This window comes from Lampetra planeri, chromosome 18, assembly GCF_965212315.1.
Source record: "Lampetra planeri chromosome 18, kcLamPlan1.2.h2, whole genome shotgun sequence".
NCBI lineage: Eukaryota > Metazoa > Chordata > Hyperoartia > Petromyzontiformes > Petromyzontidae > Lampetra > Lampetra planeri.
The window spans coordinates 3369041-3390652 of NC_136124.1; the positions used below are offsets into that span (position 1 = coordinate 3369041).

The 21612-nt window shown below is 46.2% G+C and overlaps 1 protein-coding gene across 1 annotated transcript; it reads right to left on the reverse strand.

The window, feature by feature from the left end:
- Window positions 1-1381: 1381 nt before the first annotated feature.
- On the reverse strand, window positions 1382-20860 carry LOC144723501 (synaptosomal-associated protein 23-like). The gene is made up of 8 exons (XM_078602298.1): window positions 20626-20860; window positions 15555-15623; window positions 14096-14137; window positions 13242-13290; window positions 5044-5161; window positions 4618-4755; window positions 2952-3096; window positions 1382-1904 (listed from the first exon to the last, which is right to left on the reverse strand). Exons 2-8 carry the CDS (start codon window positions 15606-15608, stop codon window positions 1842-1844), a joined length of 609 nt encoding a protein of 202 aa, XP_078458424.1. The 5' UTR covers window positions 15609-15623; window positions 20626-20860; the 3' UTR covers window positions 1382-1841.
- Between the last annotated feature and the right edge of the window lie 752 nt (window positions 20861-21612).

Here is a 21612-nt window from a genome sequence, read left to right on the forward strand (position 1 = left end):
CTTGTCAGAGGTAATCATAAAATGCTTTTCCAGCAGTATCTCGCTGGCTGGGTGTGTGATATCCCCAGGGTTGTGCTTGAATAGCTTCGAATGCGGGGTGATTTGCACCTCGTCGAAATACAGTGCATTCCAGTGGTTGATATAATTCGGACACACCTAGCAGCAGCTGATGAATAAGTACTGCGATTCGTTGAGATATTTGGTAATGACCAATACAACACTTTATTTATTTCAAATCATTGTCAGAGAGGCTTTATTGGTGTTCTCATATGCAAAGATCACATCAAGCGCTATATGAGAAAATAAAACCCCTTTCAAATGGCAAGGTGAAATTTTACAACGTGTGAGTCAAGCTTATTAGCCTGTGGAGGCTTTTCCATTCAGTGGAAGAAAAAAAACAATAGGACGTTCAATAGACTGCCTAAGGAAAATATGCCTCGGGGTGAGTGATTGTAATGAGTGAATGTTATAGAATATAGACAGTAGACTTGAACAGAGCCCTTTTGATGCGATGGTCGCGTATGGTTGGAGGTGACGACTTTGGGACCTGAGGATCCTTGTACAAGGTGGTTCAGGTGTCTTGAAGACCCCCAACTGACCCCTAACATTTTGCCCTTTGCATATTCATTTCTGTTTTAAATAAACTTCTAAAAATATTATGTTTTAGAGAATCAAATGAAGATCACGAGATATCTGGACAACCCTGTACATCGTGGTACATCAGGTTGAGATGGTCTAGGTCAGGGGTCGGCAACCAAAATAACAAGAAGAGCCATTTCTTTCCAATTCGGTACAAAATTCAGTATTTCAAGAGCCGCAATGCATCTGAGTACATACTGTACATACGTACATATCGTCAAGAAGCAGCCCGTAAAGAGCCGCATGCGGCTCCGGAGCCGTAGGTTGCCGACACCTGGTCTAGGTAATGACTGGTTAATTGAAAGGCCTTGACCAACTGTATGGTTGATGTATTTCAAAAGAACCCGGTTGGCTTGCTCAGTAACCACCCCAGGCTTCTTTCCGAAAAGGACTTGCACCAAAACAATGGCGTTTAAAACGGTGTTAATGTTTGCAACAGACAATCCGTTTGCTCAGCTGCTGCTGCAACAGAAATGTAAACCCAGGTGTGCACTTACCTGAATAAAAAAAACAAAGTGGAAACAAAGACTTTACATGTTTGCAAGTAATAATGTACCGGCAATAGGTGAAAGTGTGAGTCAAACACGAATAGCAATGAATGAGTTTTGTGTTGCTTGGCTAGAACCGACTCCTTGTCTGCAATACTGGGCCTTGAGATTAGGTGAAAAGAACATCAAATCCTACCTGATCATAAACTTCCTTCACATGTGCAACTATTAACTAAAACACTGCCACTCAACAGTAAGAATATTCATTTTATTAAAATAATGTACACACAATTTACATGTTAATAAAGCAGAGTTTTAAGTAACAGGGGTTTGAACATGTTTACCATTAATATTCAGGTGGTTAGCAAGTACGTATTCACATTTAAATCGGAACCTTAAAAAGATTATTGTAAAGAAGTGTAAAATATAATTTTAGCATTTGAAAATGTTAATTGGTAATTGTACATAAGCATATTAGTGATTTAAAGTTGATAAAATAGTTTTCACGTTGACCATTAAAGTGTATTTTGCCTAGGAAAAAATGGCTCAAAACATTTAAATAATGTACTCAATTTCGTTGATTGTTTTGTAAAAAAAATGGCTCCTTGTGTAACAATATAAAAGAATGTTGCTGAAGTGGAATTGAGTTCATGCAATGGCTTACTAATTCCAAATATTTATCATTAGTCGTGATATCTTGTTCCCCGAAGGATGTTACTTCAGTAGCTTTGTTGCGTTCTGGTTGGATTGATTAATTCGAGATGTGTTCAGCTCCGCCTGTAAGGAAATGTCAAAGTTCAACCATCATTAGTTGTCATGTTCATCAAGCAGTATTTAGGATTGTATAATGAATTTGGACCAGTGCTACCCATCCATATATGTTTTGGATAGTTTGTTTCATGGCCCAGCAGATGCCATCACCACAATCCAGCATCTAATATTGTAACATGTCATAAAAGAGAATAACTGGCATACATGCCAATAATAATATCAATGGCAATAATGTACCTGGGAAAGTTTCACCGAGTCTCTGCATTTGGATGTTTGACTAAGACCACAAATTAGTGTTTTGCATGTGGGAGCAAACAGGAGTAACTAGAGAAATCGACAATACAAGTTGATACTTTGCACTGCCATTTTCTGGCCAAACCTGGCGTCACCAATCCAAGTACGAACCATGATCATCGCTTCAAATAGCTTATGAACTCTGATGTGACCAGCACAAGCGTTTCACTAGGCCTGCATCAATTGACACCCTTTGCGCTTCAATAAATTTTCCAAATTGAGATCATGACTCAATAAAATTTTTTTTTACATTTTTTGGGGCCTTTAGCTGTAATGGGGCCATGTGACCTGTTGCATACATGGTATACAAAAACATTCTTATATACATGATTGAATACATGTACTGAGAATAAGAATCGATTGTCGGCAAATCGACAGCATTATACCTTTACTGTAACACTATTAATAAATAAAATCATGTTCATGGAAAATGCTATTGATACATGCTAGGCTCGTATCAAAACAGTACATTGATTCATCAATTGAAGGCAGGGGTTCAGGGGTGCACCAATAACTGATTCAGATATCACCAGCCACAGATGTTAGCCGTGGTGGAGAATCGAACTTGTGTTAGCGGATTAATTGTGCAGTGTGCGGCCCGCTGGAGCATTCTCGCTCCTATAATTGTCAATTGTACTTTGATGCCTTTGGACTATGTGATAGATCCTTGAGATATATAATTTATGTTTGCGCAGCCAAACGTCCATTATTAATGGCATGTGCTGATGTTACGTGTTCTGAAGTTCTGCTGCTCCTCACCTTTTCATTCAGCCGTTCAAGCTGTGTATTATGCTGGTCTAGCTCGTTGCCCATATTCAGAGCCATGTCTTTGAGATTCCCTATAATACCACCGATTTCTTGCAGGTTCTCCTCCATCTCATCCTCACGGTCATCATTGGTAACCCTGTAGGAGGCAAGCAGGAGAGACGGGGCCACAGTGACACAACCGTCAGGCAATAGCACCTGTAAGAAAACACTGCTAGCATCAGTAAATTTATTTTACATAACTTAATTTCACTATTTTTGGCTGAAGAGGCTCCCAGTATGTGGAACAAAATGTTGGACATCTGGTATAACCCAGAATAACTATCAAGTACTTTTTATGCATGTGCATTTTTGTTTAAGTCTGTTGCCATTTAAAGTGACTGAATGTTGGCCAATATAGGCACTGTTTCAATTCTGAAACAAGCCACACATTAAACCTCCCCACATCTCACTGTTGTCAAGTCCAGAATATAATTTACTGTGGATACAGAACATAAAAAGTCACGTAGATTTGGTCAATAGATATCCATGGCTCGCAAAGCCTGTTCTACCCATGTGTTGGTGAATGCTCATGTACAGCCCCTGTAAATCCACTATTGGATGAAAGCTTACTTAAGCCGTGTCTGTCATGGGGGTTATTTGACCAAGTACACATAGCCTGGCACAAGCGCCATGGTAACGTCGCCGCCACTTAGTGACGAATGTCGGCTGTTGTTGACAATACCGGTTAGTGCGAGTTGGTGAAGGTGGAAAGCATAGAGGTTCCAACATTAAACAGTCCATTGGATTTTGCTTTAATACCGTCTGTTGACAATGTAGCCTCGCAGCAGCCAACAATACATTATTTTGCATAATGGTCACCTATCCAAGCACTATCCAGGCTCAACTCTACTGGATATTATTTCGATGGGCAAACATCATGGATGGTGGTGGAAATACGACGTGTCAAAATGCTTTAACATTTTTCAATTGACAGCACTGAGTTGACTTGGCTTTGAATTGAGCAATTCTTGGTTCACCCACAATCTCAGTAGTAACTGACCAGGTGGCTCAGCCGGAGAGCAAGCAGCTCGCAATCTTAAGGCTTTTACACCATTGGAACCTCATTTGCCAGTAAAAAATATGATAATTGGATAATTGGTGTAAATGCTTACCCCAAGCTCTCATACTCTGATGGTGCATTGTCTTTTAGTTGTGCGCCTTTTGGCGTCATCTGGTCCAACCCATGTAAGACTAGACTCTAAGGAAAGCCGTCTCGGGTGTGGACCAATCAACTTCAAGGACCGTGCACATTATCAGAGTTGTGTTTTTTGTTTGCATTTTGACTGCAGGTATTGTGGTCTATGCAAACATGACTCCTTGTAAAAAAGGTGTCAGTTTTGTTGCCAGATATAAGGGTAAAAAAACAATTATCAATCTTAATGTTGTGAGTTCAAATCTTGGTTGGGGGGGGGATAATCAGCCCATCATACCTACGGGGTGTAAATTATAAAAATAAGTACCATTGTGGGGAAGTCAACTGTTTGCCCTAGGGATACTCATTCCCACCATAGGAAATGTGGAATTTCCACCATTGGCTGAGGGCTGTTAACAAGAGAGAAGCACACCCTTTATGCTCATTTGAGCAGGAATGAACGGTTATACAATCACATTTGCACACCTTTTGATGAAAGGTCCACTGGCTTGAGGCTGGCCTTGTTGGCCTGCCTTGCCCGGTTGCTCAGAGACCACCTTTTCCTTCCTTATGGAGCCCCACACCGCCGGCTTGTAAGCACCTTTGTTGTCTATGCTCTTCATCCTGCGCACATCAAAGTAAGGTCTATTCGCTTCTCATAAGCACGGCCTAACAACTGCAGTGCATGGCTTACAATAGTAAAACATGAAGTGACTACAAAGGAGAATCTGCATAATTAGTGTGCAACAGTAAACATTTTAGTGGGTTAAAGAAAATGCATCATGAAAACAATGAAATGCGTAAACTTAAACATTTGCAATTACAGCAATATATTGAAGGCTAACAATGCCGATTTTAAACGATCACGCTTAAAACAGTTGTTAGATGGGCATTGAAGAAGAACTCACTCACTTGTTGCATGGGCAGATGCACAGTCCACAGCATTTTGACATCTGTCTAATGTGTTTGTCAGCCTCCTTCATGTCTTCATTTATATGATCCAAGCCCTGTTCAATTTTATCCAGTTGGTCTGAAATATCCATATTAAATCAATTGAATAGAGACCGTGAACATGTTCATGAATGTGCATACATTGTACAATACTGTGCCTTAAATAGAAAGTTTTCAACCTAGGAATATTATCTGCAATAACATACAGATTGTGAACATGGACTCTGAAAAAGAACGTGGAGCAAAAGCTAAAACTTATGCAAATAAGCATGGAGAGACAGAAAGAAGAACACACATGTGAACAATCACACATTTACTTTATAGCGAGCATGGGTGGGACACATTGCAAGAGAGGATGATGGCCAATGGACGAGCATAGTGATGGAATGGTAGCCAAAAGAGAAAATGAAGCCGAGAGGAAGACCTCCGTGAAGATGAATAGATGAAATCTGCTCATGTGTGAGGGTGAGATGGATTCTGGCATCACGGAACTGAAGGATGACAGCATGGAAAGACCTTTATCTGCTGGTTTATAGAACATGTATGATGAGGACTATGATGTTGTTACATGTGTAGTGGTGATACGCGCTGGGTGTATATGTCGTGTGCCAGCGCGTATGTACGGGTGTGTGTGTGGTGACGCGCGCTGACGGGGAGGAGCAGGCGTCAGTGCGCGGGTGGGGGTAGTGCTGCTGATTGGCTGTGTGCCGGTGACGCGCCCAAAGGGAGTGATCGGGTAGCAGCGCGGTGTGATTGGTCGGGGAGTGGAAACACGCGCTGAGCGGAACCGGATCGTAGGGATAGCGCGTGGGGATTGGGTAACTGAGGAGCGGTGCCGACGTTGAGGTCCGCATCCGCTCCGTCTCCCGGGAAGAAGGGGTATATAAGGTGATGCACAGAGGAGCAGGGGCAGAAGTGGAACCATCTAAGAATGAAGACGAAGGTGCAGAGATAGAGCCCGGAGAGGAGAGTAATGGAGAGTAATGGAGAGTAGAGGAGAGTAAGGTATAAGTGTGTAGCCAGCGAGAGAGAACGGTCTACACGAGCTGAGTAATGTATAGTGTGTAGCCAGCGAGAGAGAACGGTCTACACGAGCTGAGTAATGTATAGTGTGTAGCCAGCGAGAGAGAACGGTCTGCACGAGCCGAGTATGCATACGGTGTAGCCAGCGAGAGAGGAAGGTCTACACGAGCCGAGTATGCATACGGTGTAGCCAGGGAGAGAGGTGCAAAGTCTACACGAGGCGAGTGGAGAGTGTAGCAGAGGCGCAGAGTCTACACGAGGCACAGAGAGCCGGCAGCACAGAATCCAGAGTCAAGAGAAGCGCATTGTGAAGAAGAGAGGCCACGCGTTGTATTGTTACAAGTCAAGATTTAATAAAAGAAGTGTGTTCCCGTCAAGGAGTTTCCTGCCGTCATTTTCCAATACTTCATCTGGCGTCAGAAGTGAAACGGGCTTCCAAGTATGGAGACGAGGAAGACCCGTAGGACCCACGGGATTGACCGCGAGGAAGACCTGGACGACTCGGGGCCGCTGGTGGCGGGGGGTGAGGAAGAGGACTTGCCCACGCTGCAGGGTCCGTCGACGGCGCCGGCCGAGCGACCGGGGACAGACGCCGGGCTTCGTGAGGCGCACTCCCGACTGGCGGAGCTGCTGCTCGCCGCCGCGTCCATCTTGGCGGAGATCAGCTCGTCGGGGGGAGCGGGGACGGTGGGGGACATTTTACAAGGTCGCCCCGCAGATTCCCGCCAAAACGAATGGGGGATTCCCGCCATTGCGCCTGGGCCTACTTTTGGCGGGAACGGCGAGCGCCACGTGGTGGTGGGTTCCCAAGCGCGCGCATCGACGTCATCAGCGCGCGAGGGGGTCCGCCATCTTACGTCTGCTGCTGGAGCCGCCATCTTAGACACCGACGGACAGGCGGAGAGGAACCACGAGGCGGATGACTTCATTTTTCAGCAGCGCCTGCCCACGTTGTCAGCCTTCAAGGCGGAAGGCGGAGACTGGGGCCAATTTCAGCGAAGGTTTTTGGCCCATCAAGAGATGTCAGCGTGGTCCGATGCTACGGCGCTGCGGGCATTGCCCGCCATGCTGGACGACGATGCGCTCGCGGCCTTCAGGGCTGCACGGAAGTCGGACCGCTCCACGCTGAAGGATGCGCTGGGGTTGTTGGCCAGGGTCTACGGGCCTCCCTCTACGTGCCGCCATCAGTTCTACGCAAGACGGAAAGCGGCCACGGAGACCGCGCTGGCCTATCGCACGGCGTTGCTGGCTCTTGCTGATGCTGCGTTCCCTCGGATGGACGAGGAGGGCCAAGACGCGATGGTTTTGGAGCAGCTGCTCAAGTTGGCGCAGGACCTGGGGGTCCCTATCAACACAGCTGACGAGATTGATATTTCTTCTTTGAGAGTCGCCACGAGTATTCAAGCGCACGAGGCCCTACAACGGAAGCAAGGCGTTGGTTGCAACGCTGCTGTCGTCGCAGCCCCGGGTTTGGTGGTCGCCGAACCCCAAGTCGTCAGCCCACGAGAGGAGGCGTTCGCCACGGGACGACCAGGGGACTGGAGGCCGGGGGCCCGGTCGCCTCTGCGATCGGGCCGAAAGTCGGAGCAACCAAGATCTACTCCGACCCTCGTCACGTGCTATAACTGCGGCCTCCGGGGCCACGTGGCGTCCGGGTGCCGCGCTCCGCGGCAGCGCGCCATGGGAGCTCGGCTGGACGACGACCGAGAGCCCAAGTCATCTCTACAATCCCCGGCAAGTCGCGGCACCTCACACGCTCGGCCTGTTTATTCGGCACACATGGGACGCCGCGTTGCGGCGGAGGAGGGCCGGTTAAGGTTCGGGGATTCGGTTCGGCGAGGGGGGTTCGGCCGGGACCAGGGAGACATTGAATGGGCGGAATTGGGGCATAGAATTGTGGCTGCTTCGGCGGGTTCGTCCGTTGTTACGGGATCTATTGATGGGGTTGAGATTAGGGTGTTAGTGGACACGGGGGCATCGGCAACTATTATATCGGACCTCATTTATAATATTCTTCCGGTCCAATGTCGTCCGCTGCTTCCAGTGGATGTGCCATTTTACGCCGCTAATGGGGGATCGTTGGGCATTATCGGTCAGGTTAGGGCGTCCATTTGCATTGGAGATATCAAATTGTCGGGACCCGTTTTCGTTTCGTCTTCTTTGGCAGTTCCGTGTCTTTTGGGCACTGACTTTTTGGCTAAAATGCCCATTAAAATTCTTATCGATCAACGATGCATTGAACTGCCATCGGGTCGCCGGATTTCATTTTTGACGGGCCCTACTGACATTCGGACGGCGTGCGCTACGATACAAGCGGTGGCGACGCAGACAGTGCAAGTGCCCCCGGGTTCACAGATGTTGATTCCCCTCCGGTTGCGGAAACCATGGGTGAGGGAGGCTTCGGGACAGAGTATGCTTTTGGGTCCTTCTAACAAGGCTGTCGGGGGTCTTGATTTATCGGTGGCTCACACTTTGGTGCGGGCTGACAGGGATCCGTTTGTGATGGTTTTGAACGCGGGGTCGCGACCAGCTGTCATTCCGCAGGGCACCGTGCTGGCTCACGCGGCGCAGGTCCCTGGGGATGATGGGTTGGTTGCGCAGGTGGGCTCGAGCCCCGCGCGGAACGTTGAGCCAAGGGAAGACCTTGAGTGGGTCCATTCGTTATGTGCCGCCTCGGACGATTTGTCGGCGGCGCAGTTGGGTGCGCTGCGCGAGTTGCTCATTGAATTCTCTGATGTATTCAGTAAACATAAGTATGACATTGGGTGCACGGATTTGTTGCACCATCACATTGAAACGGGCGATGCGGCGCCGGTCAGGCTAAATCCCTTCCGACTGAGTCCCGTGGAGAAGGAACATGTTCAGTCGGCTGTTAACGATATGCTAGAAGCCGATATTATTTCGCCCTCCTCTAGCCCGTGGGGAGCGCCTATTGTGCTGGTTAAGAAGCAGGACGGGTCCCTGCGATTCTGCGTTGATTTCCGTCGCCTGAATGAGATCTCTGTGGCTGACGCGTATCCGCTCCCCAGGATGGATGAGTCCCTCGATGCATTGTCTGGTGCGCGATATTTTTCGACTCTTGATTTGTTATCGGGGTTTTGGCAGTTGCCGCTCGACGAAGAGTCGAAACCTAAGACAGCATTTCGGACTCCAGGGGGGCTGTTCCAGTTTAACCGGTTACCCATGGGACTTCACTCCTCTCCAGCGACGTTTCAGCGACTTATGGAGCTGGTTTTGTCGGGCTTGCAGTGGGATACATGCTTGATTTATATGGACGATGTCATTGTTTTCAGTAAAACGTTTGAGGAACACCTCCGGCGATTGAGAGGGGTGTTCTTGCGAATGCGATCGGCTAAGTTGAAATTTAAACCGGCCAAATGTCACCTCCTTCGTAGGTCCGTTAGATACTTGGGTCACATTGTCGATTCTTCGGGGATCTCCACCGATCCCGCGAAGACGGATTGTGTCGGTTCGTGGCCGACACCTACGTCCGTTTCCGACGTGCGTAGTTTCATCGGGTTTGCTTCTTATTATCGGCGGTTTGTTGAGCACTTCGCCACTATTGCAAAACCCTTGCACGCTCTAACGGCGAAGGGAGTGAAGTTCAAATGGGGACCGGAGGAGGAGGCCGCGTTTCGCTCCCTCCGGGACGCCTTGGTGGGTGCCCCACCCTTGTGTTATCCCGATTTAGCCAGTCCCTTTTTGCTGGACACGGATGCTAGCAACACGGGCATTGGGGGGGTGCTATCCCAAGTCGTTGGGGGTGTCGAAAGAGTTGTCGCCTACGGTAGTAGGGTGTTGTCTCCGGCGGAGCAGCGCTACTGTGTCACCCGTCGCGAGCTGCTTGCCATTGTTTTTTTTGTGCAGCAGTTTAGGCCATATCTTTATGGTCGTCACTTTACAGTCCGAACGGACCACGCGGCGCTACAGTATTCATTGAGGGTCGCCCAGCCCTCGGGCCAGTTGTCGCGTTGGTTGGAAGTCCTCCAGGACTATCAGTTTACGACTACGTACCGTAAGGGGTTGCGACACACGAATGCCGATTGCTTGTCGCGGTTGTTGCCTTGTGATGAATGCGCGTGTTTGTCGGGATCGGCGCGCTGTAAACCGACGCTTGCGGGGGAGATGGGGGCACTGGCTGCGACAGCGGGCGCACCGATTGGGGATGATTCCACTGCCTCTCAGGGTCGGGACTCGCTGCTCTCGCTGTCGCTCAGCGAATGGGGCCGCCTCCAGATGGCGGACAGCTCGCTGCTAGCATTGCGCCGCAAGGTTGGGGGTCCCGAGGGGGACCAGGAGCGTACCGGCTCCTATGTACTTGAGCGGGGCGTGTTATTGAAATGGGACAGTTTGTCCCGGCGGAACGCACTCGTGGTGCCTTCCGCTGTGAGGGGGAGGGTTGTCTTGGCGGCACACGAACGCCTCTTGCACTTGGGAGTTAACAAAACGCTTGCCCTGCTTCAGCGTGACTATTACTGGCCGGGAATGGGAAGTGATGTGGTGCATATTCTGAAGGGGTGCGTTGAGTGCGCCAGGCGTAAACCACCGGCCGTGGCAGCTAATCCACCGCTGCAATCTATTCAGGTCTCGCGTACCAACGAGCTCGTTGCACTCGATATTTTGGGGCCCTTCCCAGTCACGCCGAGGGGGAATAAATATTTGTTAGTGGGGGTCGAATACTTTACCCGATGGCCTATGGCGTGGCCTCTCGCTAACCAGTCGGCAGCGGCTGTGACGGATGCCTTCGTCCAGGGCTATGTCCTGGACAAGGGGGCTCCCGAACGCCTGCTGACCGACCAAGGTAAAAATTTTTCGAGTAAATTGTTGCAAGAGGTGTGCGATCTGTTGGGTACCAAGAAGGTGCGTACCTCCCCGTACCACCCGCAGACTGACGGGATGGTGGAGAGACTCCACAAAACCTTGACTTCCATGCTGTGCCAGCAGGTGTGCGAGGCACATGTAGATTGGGACCTGCAGGTCCCGGGAGTCCTTGCCGCGTATAGAATGGCCCCCCATGCAGCTACGGGGTTTTCCCCATTCTATTTGATGTACGGTCGGGAAGCTGACCCGCCAATAGAAACGCAACTTGGCCTGTCCGCTCCACGAACTAATTCTAATTTGGCAGAACATATTAAGTTTAATATTCACAAGCTGACAGAGGCGAGGGAGGCCGCGCGGCTTAATTCGCGGGCTCGCCAAATTGCTAATGAACGGTTGCGGGCACGGAAGGTGTCCATGCACGAATGGAAACCAGGTGACAGGGCCTGGCTGCATTGCCCTCAGGCACCCTTGGCTACGTCGCCTAAATTGTTGAGACCGTGGAGGGGACCCGTGGAGGTCGTGCGCGTTGCACGGCCCCAGTGCGTTCAGATAAAGTGGGGAAAGCGCCGGTGGTACGTTCACCCCTCCCGACTGAAACCGTTCTCGCCTCCATATGGCCTCCCCTTGTGTCGTGATGGCCGGGCGTGTGACGTGACCGGCGACCCAGAGGGGGAAATGTCTCTGCCTGATCCACACGTATTTTCGCCTGATCTGCTCCCAGGTGTCTCGGAACCGACAGCTGCCGATCACCGGCGGCCGGATCTCCGCGGCGGGGCCGGCCCTTTCAGGCCCGTTCCGCGCCGTCTGGAGCAGCCGGAACCGCCGGACGGTCGTCAGTGTCCCGCCCCATACGATGGACCAGCCAGACGGACTCGCGCCAGGTCGTGCTACTTTGCATGACCTGCCTCGTGAGGAGTCGGGGCAGTTGGAGCGCCTCGTCACTGCGTGTAGTCGCAGGGACGTGGGGCGCGTTCGTTTCGAATTTGCTCGTTTCGTGTTATTGTTGACTTTTCGGGTTCATTGTCAATCTGTACATAGTTATTCTTGTTGTTGTTGTTGTTGTGTTATGTTACGGGGCACACTCGGGGGGTTACGGGGTTTTTTTTTGTTGGTTGTCGTTTTATCGTCGCGGTTGGTTGTTGTTAGCAGCCGGGCCGGCTGCGAGCTATGTGGGAGGGGGTGATGTAGTGGTGATACGCGCTGGGTGTATATGTCGTGTGCCAGCGCGTATGTACGGGTGTGTGTGTGGTGACGCGCGCTGACGGGGAGGAGCAGGCGTCAGTGCGCGGGTGGGGGTAGTGCTGCTGATTGGCTGTGTGCCGGTGACGCGCCCAAAGGGAGTGATCGGGTAGCAGCGCGGTGTGATTGGTCGGGGAGTGGAAACACGCGCTGAGCGGAACCGGATCGTAGGGATAGCGCGTGGGGATTGGGTAACTGAGGAGCGGTGCCGACGTTGAGGTCCGCATCCGCTCCGTCTCCCGGGAAGAAGGGGTATATAAGGTGATGCACAGAGGAGCAGGGGCAGAAGTGGAACCATCTAAGAATGAAGACGAAGGTGCAGAGATAGAGCCCGGAGAGGAGAGTAATGGAGAGTAATGGAGAGTAGAGGAGAGTAAGGTATAAGTGTGTAGCCAGCGAGAGAGAACGGTCTACACGAGCTGAGTAATGTATAGTGTGTAGCCAGCGAGAGAGAACGGTCTACACGAGCTGAGTAATGTATAGTGTGTAGCCAGCGAGAGAGAACGGTCTGCACGAGCCGAGTATGCATACGGTGTAGCCAGCGAGAGAGGAAGGTCTACACGAGCCGAGTATGCATACGGTGTAGCCAGGGAGAGAGGTGCAAAGTCTACACGAGGCGAGTGGAGAGTGTAGCAGAGGCGCAGAGTCTACACGAGGCGAGTGGAGAGTGTAGCAGAGGCGCAGAGTCTACACGAGGCGAGAGAGGAGTGTAGCCGAGGCGCGGAGTCTACACGAGGCGAGTGGAGAGTGTAGCAGAGGCGCAGAGTCTACACGAGGCACAGAGAGCCGGCAGCACAGAATCCAGAGTCAAGAGAAGCGCATTGTGAAGAAGAGAGGCCACGCGTTGTATTGTTACAAGTCAAGATTTAATAAAAGAAGTGTGTTCCCGTCAAGGAGTTTCCTGCCGTCATTTTCCAATACTTCACATGTTTAAACTTGATTCACACAGTATAAAAAAGCATGTGGTATAGCTGCTGCTTGGAATCCTTGCATGTTGCATGCTTGGAATCGTGGCATGATTTTAAGCAGATGGTCTTTCTTGAATATGGTGCCTATGCACTATTCAAAGACAGTACCTCCTTGCTCATTCAGCATAACAAGTGTTTTAGCCCCAGTTTCTTGAGTCTGAAAAAAAGAAAGTTTATTGTAACCTTAAAAATTAGATGCATAAATTGCCTGTATTGATTAACCAACGTTTTTTAAGAACATAAATTATCATTCAATAGTTAATTTAAAGATTACAACATGCAATAACAATAAAGATGCTGCCAAATGAAGCACATGTTTAAATTTAGCTCATGTAATTATTTACAGTGTTTGAACTTGCATCAATAACACACATACTAAACTTGAATCTTTTTCTAAAATGTAATTCTTTAGCAGAGACATGTCAAGAGTATTTTTTTTTATGAATTAATCGCGCATTAAAAGTCACTGGTCTACTATTTACATGGGCCGCAAGTACTGAACACTGAATTTCGATTTAAAGCTTTCGTGACTGCAGGGATTCATCTTCTTGGTTCTTTCGGTAAAGTCACGTGACTTTGCTGAACACTGATGAATGGCTATTATATATAGTTTTATCTCTAAAGTACGGCAAACAATTTAAAGTTTTTAATGCAAGTGCTAAATGTAATGTAATGATGAGAATATTCCAACACTAAAGTATGTTTGAACATAAAACGCAGGAATCAATCGCACAAACTATTTGGTGTGAAATGTCGTCATTAAATTAGAATACACTTGAAATGGTTCACCTCATATTTGTCACGAAACTAAAAAACTAGTCGACAAACAAATAATACATCATTTAGTGCCAAGAACTCAGTTCGTTCAATGGCTATGTACATTGTCAGTGTAATCTAGTTACCACAATGTATGCCAATATGATTAATAATGTTTTTTAACATTTTAATGAAATGCCTTTTACCTCAACCGCCATATTACGCATCCGACGAGTAGCCTCCAATGACTGCAAGAGAACATATTTAATGTAAAAAAAAAGAATTGGGGTGGGAAACGAATTATGAATGCGGCACTGAAGGGACTTTATCAAAAGAAATCAGTGATGCAATGAAAACTGCCTCTATGATAATGCGGTGATTACGTTGCATTTACAATGACAAGTAAATGTGGGTGGCTAGATGTTGAGGCAGCGTTCAATGGAATTACATTCACATCTAAAAATATATTTGCTGCAAATATCGTTTGTTGCACCTCCAGGGAAATGTTATCTATCACTTATCGTTGTCAGCTATCAGCTACTCTGGCTCCCAGACTATGTAGGTCAGCATTGAGCAAAAATTCTCATCCGGTGCCAAGACTAAAATAATGTAAATCTATTAAAGCTTATTGTCGTATCTGATATGCGAGTGACAAGACCACCCAGCAAAGTCATTAGTTGCCAATGGAAGATATTGGGCCTAACCCAGCACTTAATAGAGAACACATGCATACCGTGATATCATTTTACATCACAAAACATTGAATTGTGTGTCCCTGCATTCCCCAACAATGTATTCTCCACAAAGCTCATGATTATTTTGTGCTAAATACTGTCATTTTATGGCCCTTGTGATTTTTTGCATTTCTAATATCTTGGCGATTTATTTTCTTACAAAATGTACTTTAGTATATTACAGAATATACTTAAGACCAAAATCACGTAACCCACTATTTGCTGACCCAATGACTTCGAACTATAGACAAAAACAAATGTCACTAAAATTGACATTACCTGGGAACCAAAGTAGAGTACTGTAGTCAAATTCCTCCATGAATGTGAAGGGGAGCACGATTGGTGATTCAAAATTGTGTTTATCCACATATATTACTGCTGTTATCTGTGTGGCTATTGCTGAATAATAGGATACACGTCATCGCTTTCAAGTCACTCCTCTTATCCACAGAAAGCCACGAATAATATGAGAGACATTTGGGATTTCTGAGAGAACAATTCTGGCGAATTGCCCGATGATGCTGGATGTAATTACCAGCGAAACGTCGTACTCAAAACTGTCAATGTTGTGGATTCACTCTTCAACACACCGGTGGGCTAAAGTAGTGAACTATTGTGTTTTGTCAACGTGACGCTTTTTTGCCGATTGGCCGTGTCGGGTGGTGGAGAGTGACAACACATTTATAAATAACGCGATCTAACCCAAAAACCTTTATTATGAATTTTATGAAGAACAATTCCGGTTACTTTTTATGAGCGGATAACAGGATTTTCTGCAGATCATTTCAGGAGTTCAGATAATAGTAATATTAAACAGGGGCACAGAAAAGACAAGTTTCACTGTACTGCATTGTAATGAGTAAAAACCAGCACTCAAGAGTTTCCCGCATGGCTGTAAAACTGTGAACTTTGATGCACTATGCTGACGTACCTCATCGGTGATTTGGTTGGCTTTTACTTGTATGTTATACGAATCCTCATCCATGGTGGCTCAGAGGGTCTGAATAAATGGAACAAAGAAATGCACAGCGCGGATATTCATCAATGCATTTTGACTTAGTTTCAAAGCCCGATGGGTGTGTGCAGCTGAAATTAAAATCTCAGTGTTGCTTTCCTCTCAGCTTTCCCCAATTCACTGCCTCCCATTGCAGACTTTAGGTCCAGTACACTTGACTAAACGATGTAGTTGTACCACCACAAAAATTTACGTTTGTTCCCACTGGCTGATAAACTCATTGGAATTAATATTGGTCTGGAAAGCCATTAGGCTGATGGACTAAAACATGTTTTTATTCGCATGTGAAGACAGAACGGGGGTCTACCCATAGTTGTTCACAACAACGCATAACAAGTTTGTAAACAATAATGCCATTTAACTGATCATCTCCGTTCATGTCTGGAAATGAAACTACTATATCATCTACTCTGCCAACAGTTTAATTTTACGTCCTGAAATAGCCACTCACGTGGTTGTGAGACATGGCACAGGCTTGGGGAGTCCTTTAAAAGTGAATTGATCGTGGCTAATGATGGTGATAAAACGCCAACCGAGGTCCCATGCGGCTGTCATTTTAACACATTTACGATAAACAGCGAGTAAGACAGATGGGGAGTTATTATTGTACCTGAGGACAAATATTCCCCACCATAATGGTCTGAGTTGATTTCCATTCGGTGCAATGTTATCGAACCCCTACCCATCCAAATGTCCACACTTTACATGACCAAGTACTGTTACAGGCATTGGAAATGAACGCAGTTGTCTGCGATGGTGCTATATAGGTCACAAGCCCCAAATATGTGGACTCGGACCAATAGACATGTGAACAAGCTGGTTGCTGCTCTGAGTGCTAAAGTCACATGATACATTAGCACACAAATAACAATGGGACACTGCACTGCCTTAACACATTCCTGCGGGGGGAGCTGGTAGGGACGTTGGGTTGCTCAGTCAATGGCCAGGGTCAACGGCGGCGTGGTGTATTCCGCAAATATGCCCGACTGTGAGGGCGGACACAAGCCGGCGTGAGTAGGTTAAACGTTGAGTTTTATAAGGGCACCACGGGGTGACCAGCCCCTTCCCACCCCTCCCACCCAACCCAGCCCCACCCTCCCCACCCAGCCACTCCCCACCCTCCCCACCCAGCCCCTCCCCACCCAGCCCCTCCCCACCCAGCCCCTCCCTGCACGACTGACGGACGGACACAATAATCCCCTGTGGGCTGGTGTAACCAGGAGGTTCCTACCAGTATTGAAACTTTCCCCTCCACAATGCGGGACTACATTCACATTTTATTAATTTAATTTGCATGTACAATGTGCACGTACAGTATAGTTTTTACATCAAGAGGATGGTTCCACATTCACCTTGCTTGTGATCATCACAAGTTGATAGAGATCCGGAGCATAAATGTAAAAGCATAGAAGCACTGTCCAATAAAACATTGTCATTTTATGCACTGCCCACAGCATAGCCTCTGACAGTAGCCTATAACACGCGTTGTGTATGGTGGTGGCCCATATAAGAACTTATCGAGCTCAAATGCTGCTTCAGTTTTTGAGATTTTACGATATTGGATGCATTATGGGCAATTTGACAAGAGGTCAAGAGGTCAACAACAATACCAGGGTGGTCCAGATGTCTCGTGACCCCCATTTAATTATCTAAAACTTTCTCTGTTTTTATGGATGCCAATTGGGTGAGAAAACAAATGTCCAGGGTCAATTAATTGGAGGTCACAAGACATCTGGACTACCCTGTACACTGCATGCTCATAATGTAGTATTGATGATAGATTTGATGCGTGTCTTTTTAAAATTGAGTTCTTCTTAAGCTTTTAACACCAAGGCAGCTACAAAAAAAGGTGTTTGTAGTCGACACTGCTCTGGTGTAGACAAAGGGGGCTGTTTGGTTACTGTATGTTTCCTGCTGATCTTGTAGTGCTGCCTCGACACAAGTTTTCCCAACACCCCGCAAGGGTTTCAGCTGCTTCCTGCCAAAGCCTTTTTCCCTTCCCCCTCACCCCACTCCTAGCCACTTCATTCATTAACCACGTGGGGGGCAACGATGTTAAACTTAAAAAAAATGGGACCTTTTTGCCAGTATCAAAAGTATGAAAAAAGAAGGTGGTTAATGCAGACACGATTCCTTGCAAATGGTTTCTATTCGGTGTTTCAAGATGTTAATAACACCTCTTTGATGTGAAACTTGCTTTAAGCGTCGAAAATAGGGGAGAAAAAAAATAGCGGCGTAACAATGCATCGATGCATCTGCTGCTGTTGAGTCTAAGCATTGCATTCATAATTATTCATCATCAATTTTACAGTAATCGATGTTTTTTTTAGATTCGTAGCATATTTCGGTGGCGACCCCTGCGGCCACTAGAGGCGCTGTCATTCACTGCAATGTTAAACTTTATTGTGTTGTGATCGAAACGTCGTGGTTTTTGTTTTTTATTACGGAAAGAACCAATAATAAGTCTACATTATAGACTGCCAGTACGCTCACTCAGTTTAATAACCATTGCTACAGTCTACATTATAGACTGCCAGTACACTCACCCAGCTTAATAACCAGGCTATAGTCTACATTAGTGTTTTTTTGTTTTTTTATTATTAAATCTTTATTATTTTTATTCACTTTATTTTATTATAATTTTTCTATCTACGTGACTTTACCGAAAACACCAAAGAATGTGAATTCCTGCCGTCACGAAAGTTTTAAGTCAAAAGTTAAACGATGACAGTACCGTATTTTAAAGCGCAAATTGTGGTGACAAATCGTGCTGCGTTGTGATCATCAGCCAAGATCTATCCACTGCTGAATGAACGACTGCTAAAGCCACCACGAATCATAATACTGTCCACTCTAGGGGTTTGTAACTACACATTACTCTAGTGCTGGCCTGTGTTTCAAGTTAGAGGCAATATTAAGAGAGTAAAACTCCTTTAAAATCCTGTTAAGTAAACAAAGGTTGTGTTTATAAACCGTAGCTGCCGTCGAGAAATGTACAGCGCTGCATTGTAATGTTACGTTGAGACTTTAAATTCACCACGTTTGTACAACAATTAAAATAATTGGGGGGGGGGGGGGGATTAGCACAGCACTGTCGTGTTATATTTTTGTTCATTTTTAACAACGGACTGGCAGGAAAAGTCATCTTAGTGATCGGCTCCATTGAACGACCAAATAAGTAATATTTTTTTTAAACTTTTTTAAAAACACGCTTTAATTAAATGTACCCTACTAGTAATGGCAAAACTCCACGACTCCAGGAAGTGGCCCTGAAGCTTTCCATAACGTAAGCGACCGTGGACAATTAAGACTCAAGGCGAAATATAACATCTAAAAAATAATGTTTAAAAGTATGTATTTTTATATTTAATGATAGAATATAGTATTGTCATCAGTATGACATAAGTTTACCAAGTTTGCAGTCGATAAGCCATTGGGAAGTGGGTTAAAATTGAGTTACATGATTTGAGGATACGACGACAGAATGAGTTTATCAAAAGCGTGTAAAATAATGTTTTAAAATATGTTTTTGATATTTTTTATGATAGAATATAATCTTGTCATCAGTATGACATAAGTATACCAAGTTTGCACATTGGAAAGTGGTTTAAAATTGAGTTACAAGATTTGAGGATACAACAACAACAACAGAGTTAATAGAAATCGTGTAATAAAAATCAACAATGCTGGGATTGCTCCCACGGGGTGTCACGGGGGCTTCGTTTTTTTTCTTCCATCCACCGCCTTCCCTCTGCCACATTTAGCAAATCCAATCGTGGAACTTTAAAACATTATTTGGCTATTCCCAATGCCGCTGAGTTGGCCACGCTTAATGAACAAACAACAACAATCGAACTGGACACACACTCGTCCAGAACACCCTGGTCCTGCAGAGTAAAACAAGGCGACGTTTCGGGGCAATGGCCCTTCTCCATAGCGGGGTGTTAACGCAAATTCGAGCCTATAAATGTAACGAAGCAGGGTTATGGTTTTTTGTGTGTTAGTCTTGTACAAACCCCAACCTTTCTCTGGAGTCCATGCCCTAAACGAGGAAGTGGTTGTTAGGATTTTTTTTAAATGTCTTTGCAATGCAGTGCCGCATGTAAGTGTAGCACTGAATTCGCACACGGCAAAAGGGTTTGTTTTGCATTAAGAGACAGCGAAAGAGACGAGGGCAGTGCTAACAGCTGTCGTTTTGGTTGTAGCAGTCTAAAACAAAACCTTGACAAATATGCGAGGCATGTGTTCAGCATTTACCAATGCTTTTTTTAATACACAGTGCGTCTACTGTAGTATGATTTACGGTCATTTATGCCCTTATCAGTTGGTACACTAGTAACCCATGATGTCCACATTGTTCTAGCGCTTACGAGTGTAAATGCAGCGAGCATTATTGTTGTGTGGTCTTGTTACCAACACAATACCGTGGAGTAAGTATGCAAATTGTTCCTCATCTTAGCTCGTAAACGCAGTAAAACCCCCGACCTTTCTGCTAATCATCAACCAACCAATTTGTTGCTGATTGGGTGAATTATTAATTACATCGCAGTCCCAAGAGGGATGGTAAACGGCTTCGTGGAAGCTTTCATCCACGCAGTGGATTGTTCAAAAGCCACTCACTGATCATGATGATGATCATGATGATCATCATCATGATCATCATGATGATCATCATGATCATGATGATGATTATGAAAACACTAAGTTCAGACACTACTACACAACGACGGATATTCATTCTCGCCCTTATAACGCAGCCCATGCGTTACAACGCCACAATGCACGGCAGCTGTTGAAGCAGCTGAAACTTTCATCACCACCAACCAGTTACACGTTCTTCTCTTGCCTTTCTTTAACACCATCCATGCCGCTGCCACACAGACATTTCTTGTCTGACATTTCCCTACACTCATACATATACAAACAAGCGCGCACACCCTGCCCGGTTTAACGTCCGTAGGAAGGTTCAAAAAGCCACTCAACTCACCTTATTTTCTTTTTTACGAAGAAGTTGTACGGTTAAGCCGTGTTTTTTTTTTCATTAAACACTCCTCGGGAATGGCGAGTAGCGGCAGAACGTCGTCTTGATGACTAAACACCGTAGAATGTGGAAGTTGTCGACGACTACGACGACCTAAGTAGCTGAGTCGGCGAGCGCGCACCGCCCACGGGAAAAGGGGGTGGCCGCCACCGTCCGAGGCACAGGAATTGTGTCAATGGGTGTGGGGGGGAGGAAGAGAAGAGATTACGCAGAAGCAAACAATAAAACCAAGTTGGAAATTCCTGTGGCACACGCAACAAGGAAGAAACGCGTTGGTATGTTTTTGTTACATAGCCGTCAATTCATGGAGGAATCCGATGAGCCATGAAGCTCTTTTTCACAGATGTCCAGTCAACTAAACTATTTTTTTTGACCACTTAAGATCCACCGGACTTTAAAGCTCTTAATTCTAGATTAGAAGCTTTCGTGACTGCAAGGATTCATACTCTTTGTTTTTTTCGGTAAAGTCACGTAGGTAAAACGATTAATAATCACAACGTCGTGATTTAATAGAGTTGTTTTCATTTTTTTTATTAATTGTTTTACCTACGTGACTTTACCGAAAAAAAAACAATATCTATAGCTCTTCTTGGTTCTTTCGGTAAAGTCACGTAGAAGGCAAATTATAAAATAATAAAAATAAAACAATAAAATAAAATTCTCACGACGTTTCGGCCACAACACAAGCAGCCGTCCTCAGGTCCTATTGGGACGCTGTCTTGCCGACAGCCCTGTTCTTCACCTGAGGACGGCTGCTTGTGTTGTGGCCGAAACGTCGTGAGAATGTTATTTTATTATACTTTATTTTTATTATTTTATTATTTCCCTTCTACGTGACTTTACCGAAAGAACCAAGAAGATGAATCCCTGCAGTCACGAAAGCTTTAAATCGAAATATCTATAGCTATTCTCAGGTTTTTTCGGTAAAGTCAC

Coding starts and splice junctions, on each gene's coding strand:
- LOC144723501 (XM_078602298.1), bottom strand. CDS start 15,608: ATGGATGAGGATTCGTATAACATACAAGTAAAAGCCAACCAAATCACC. Junction 13,291..14,095: donor TGCGTAATATGGCGGTTGAG/GTAAAAGGCATT, acceptor TCTTTTTTTCAG/ACTCAAGAAACTGGGGCTAA. Junction 4,756..5,043: donor TGCATCTGCCCATGCAACAA/GTGAGTGAGTTC, acceptor TGATGTGCGCAG/GATGAAGAGCATAGACAACA.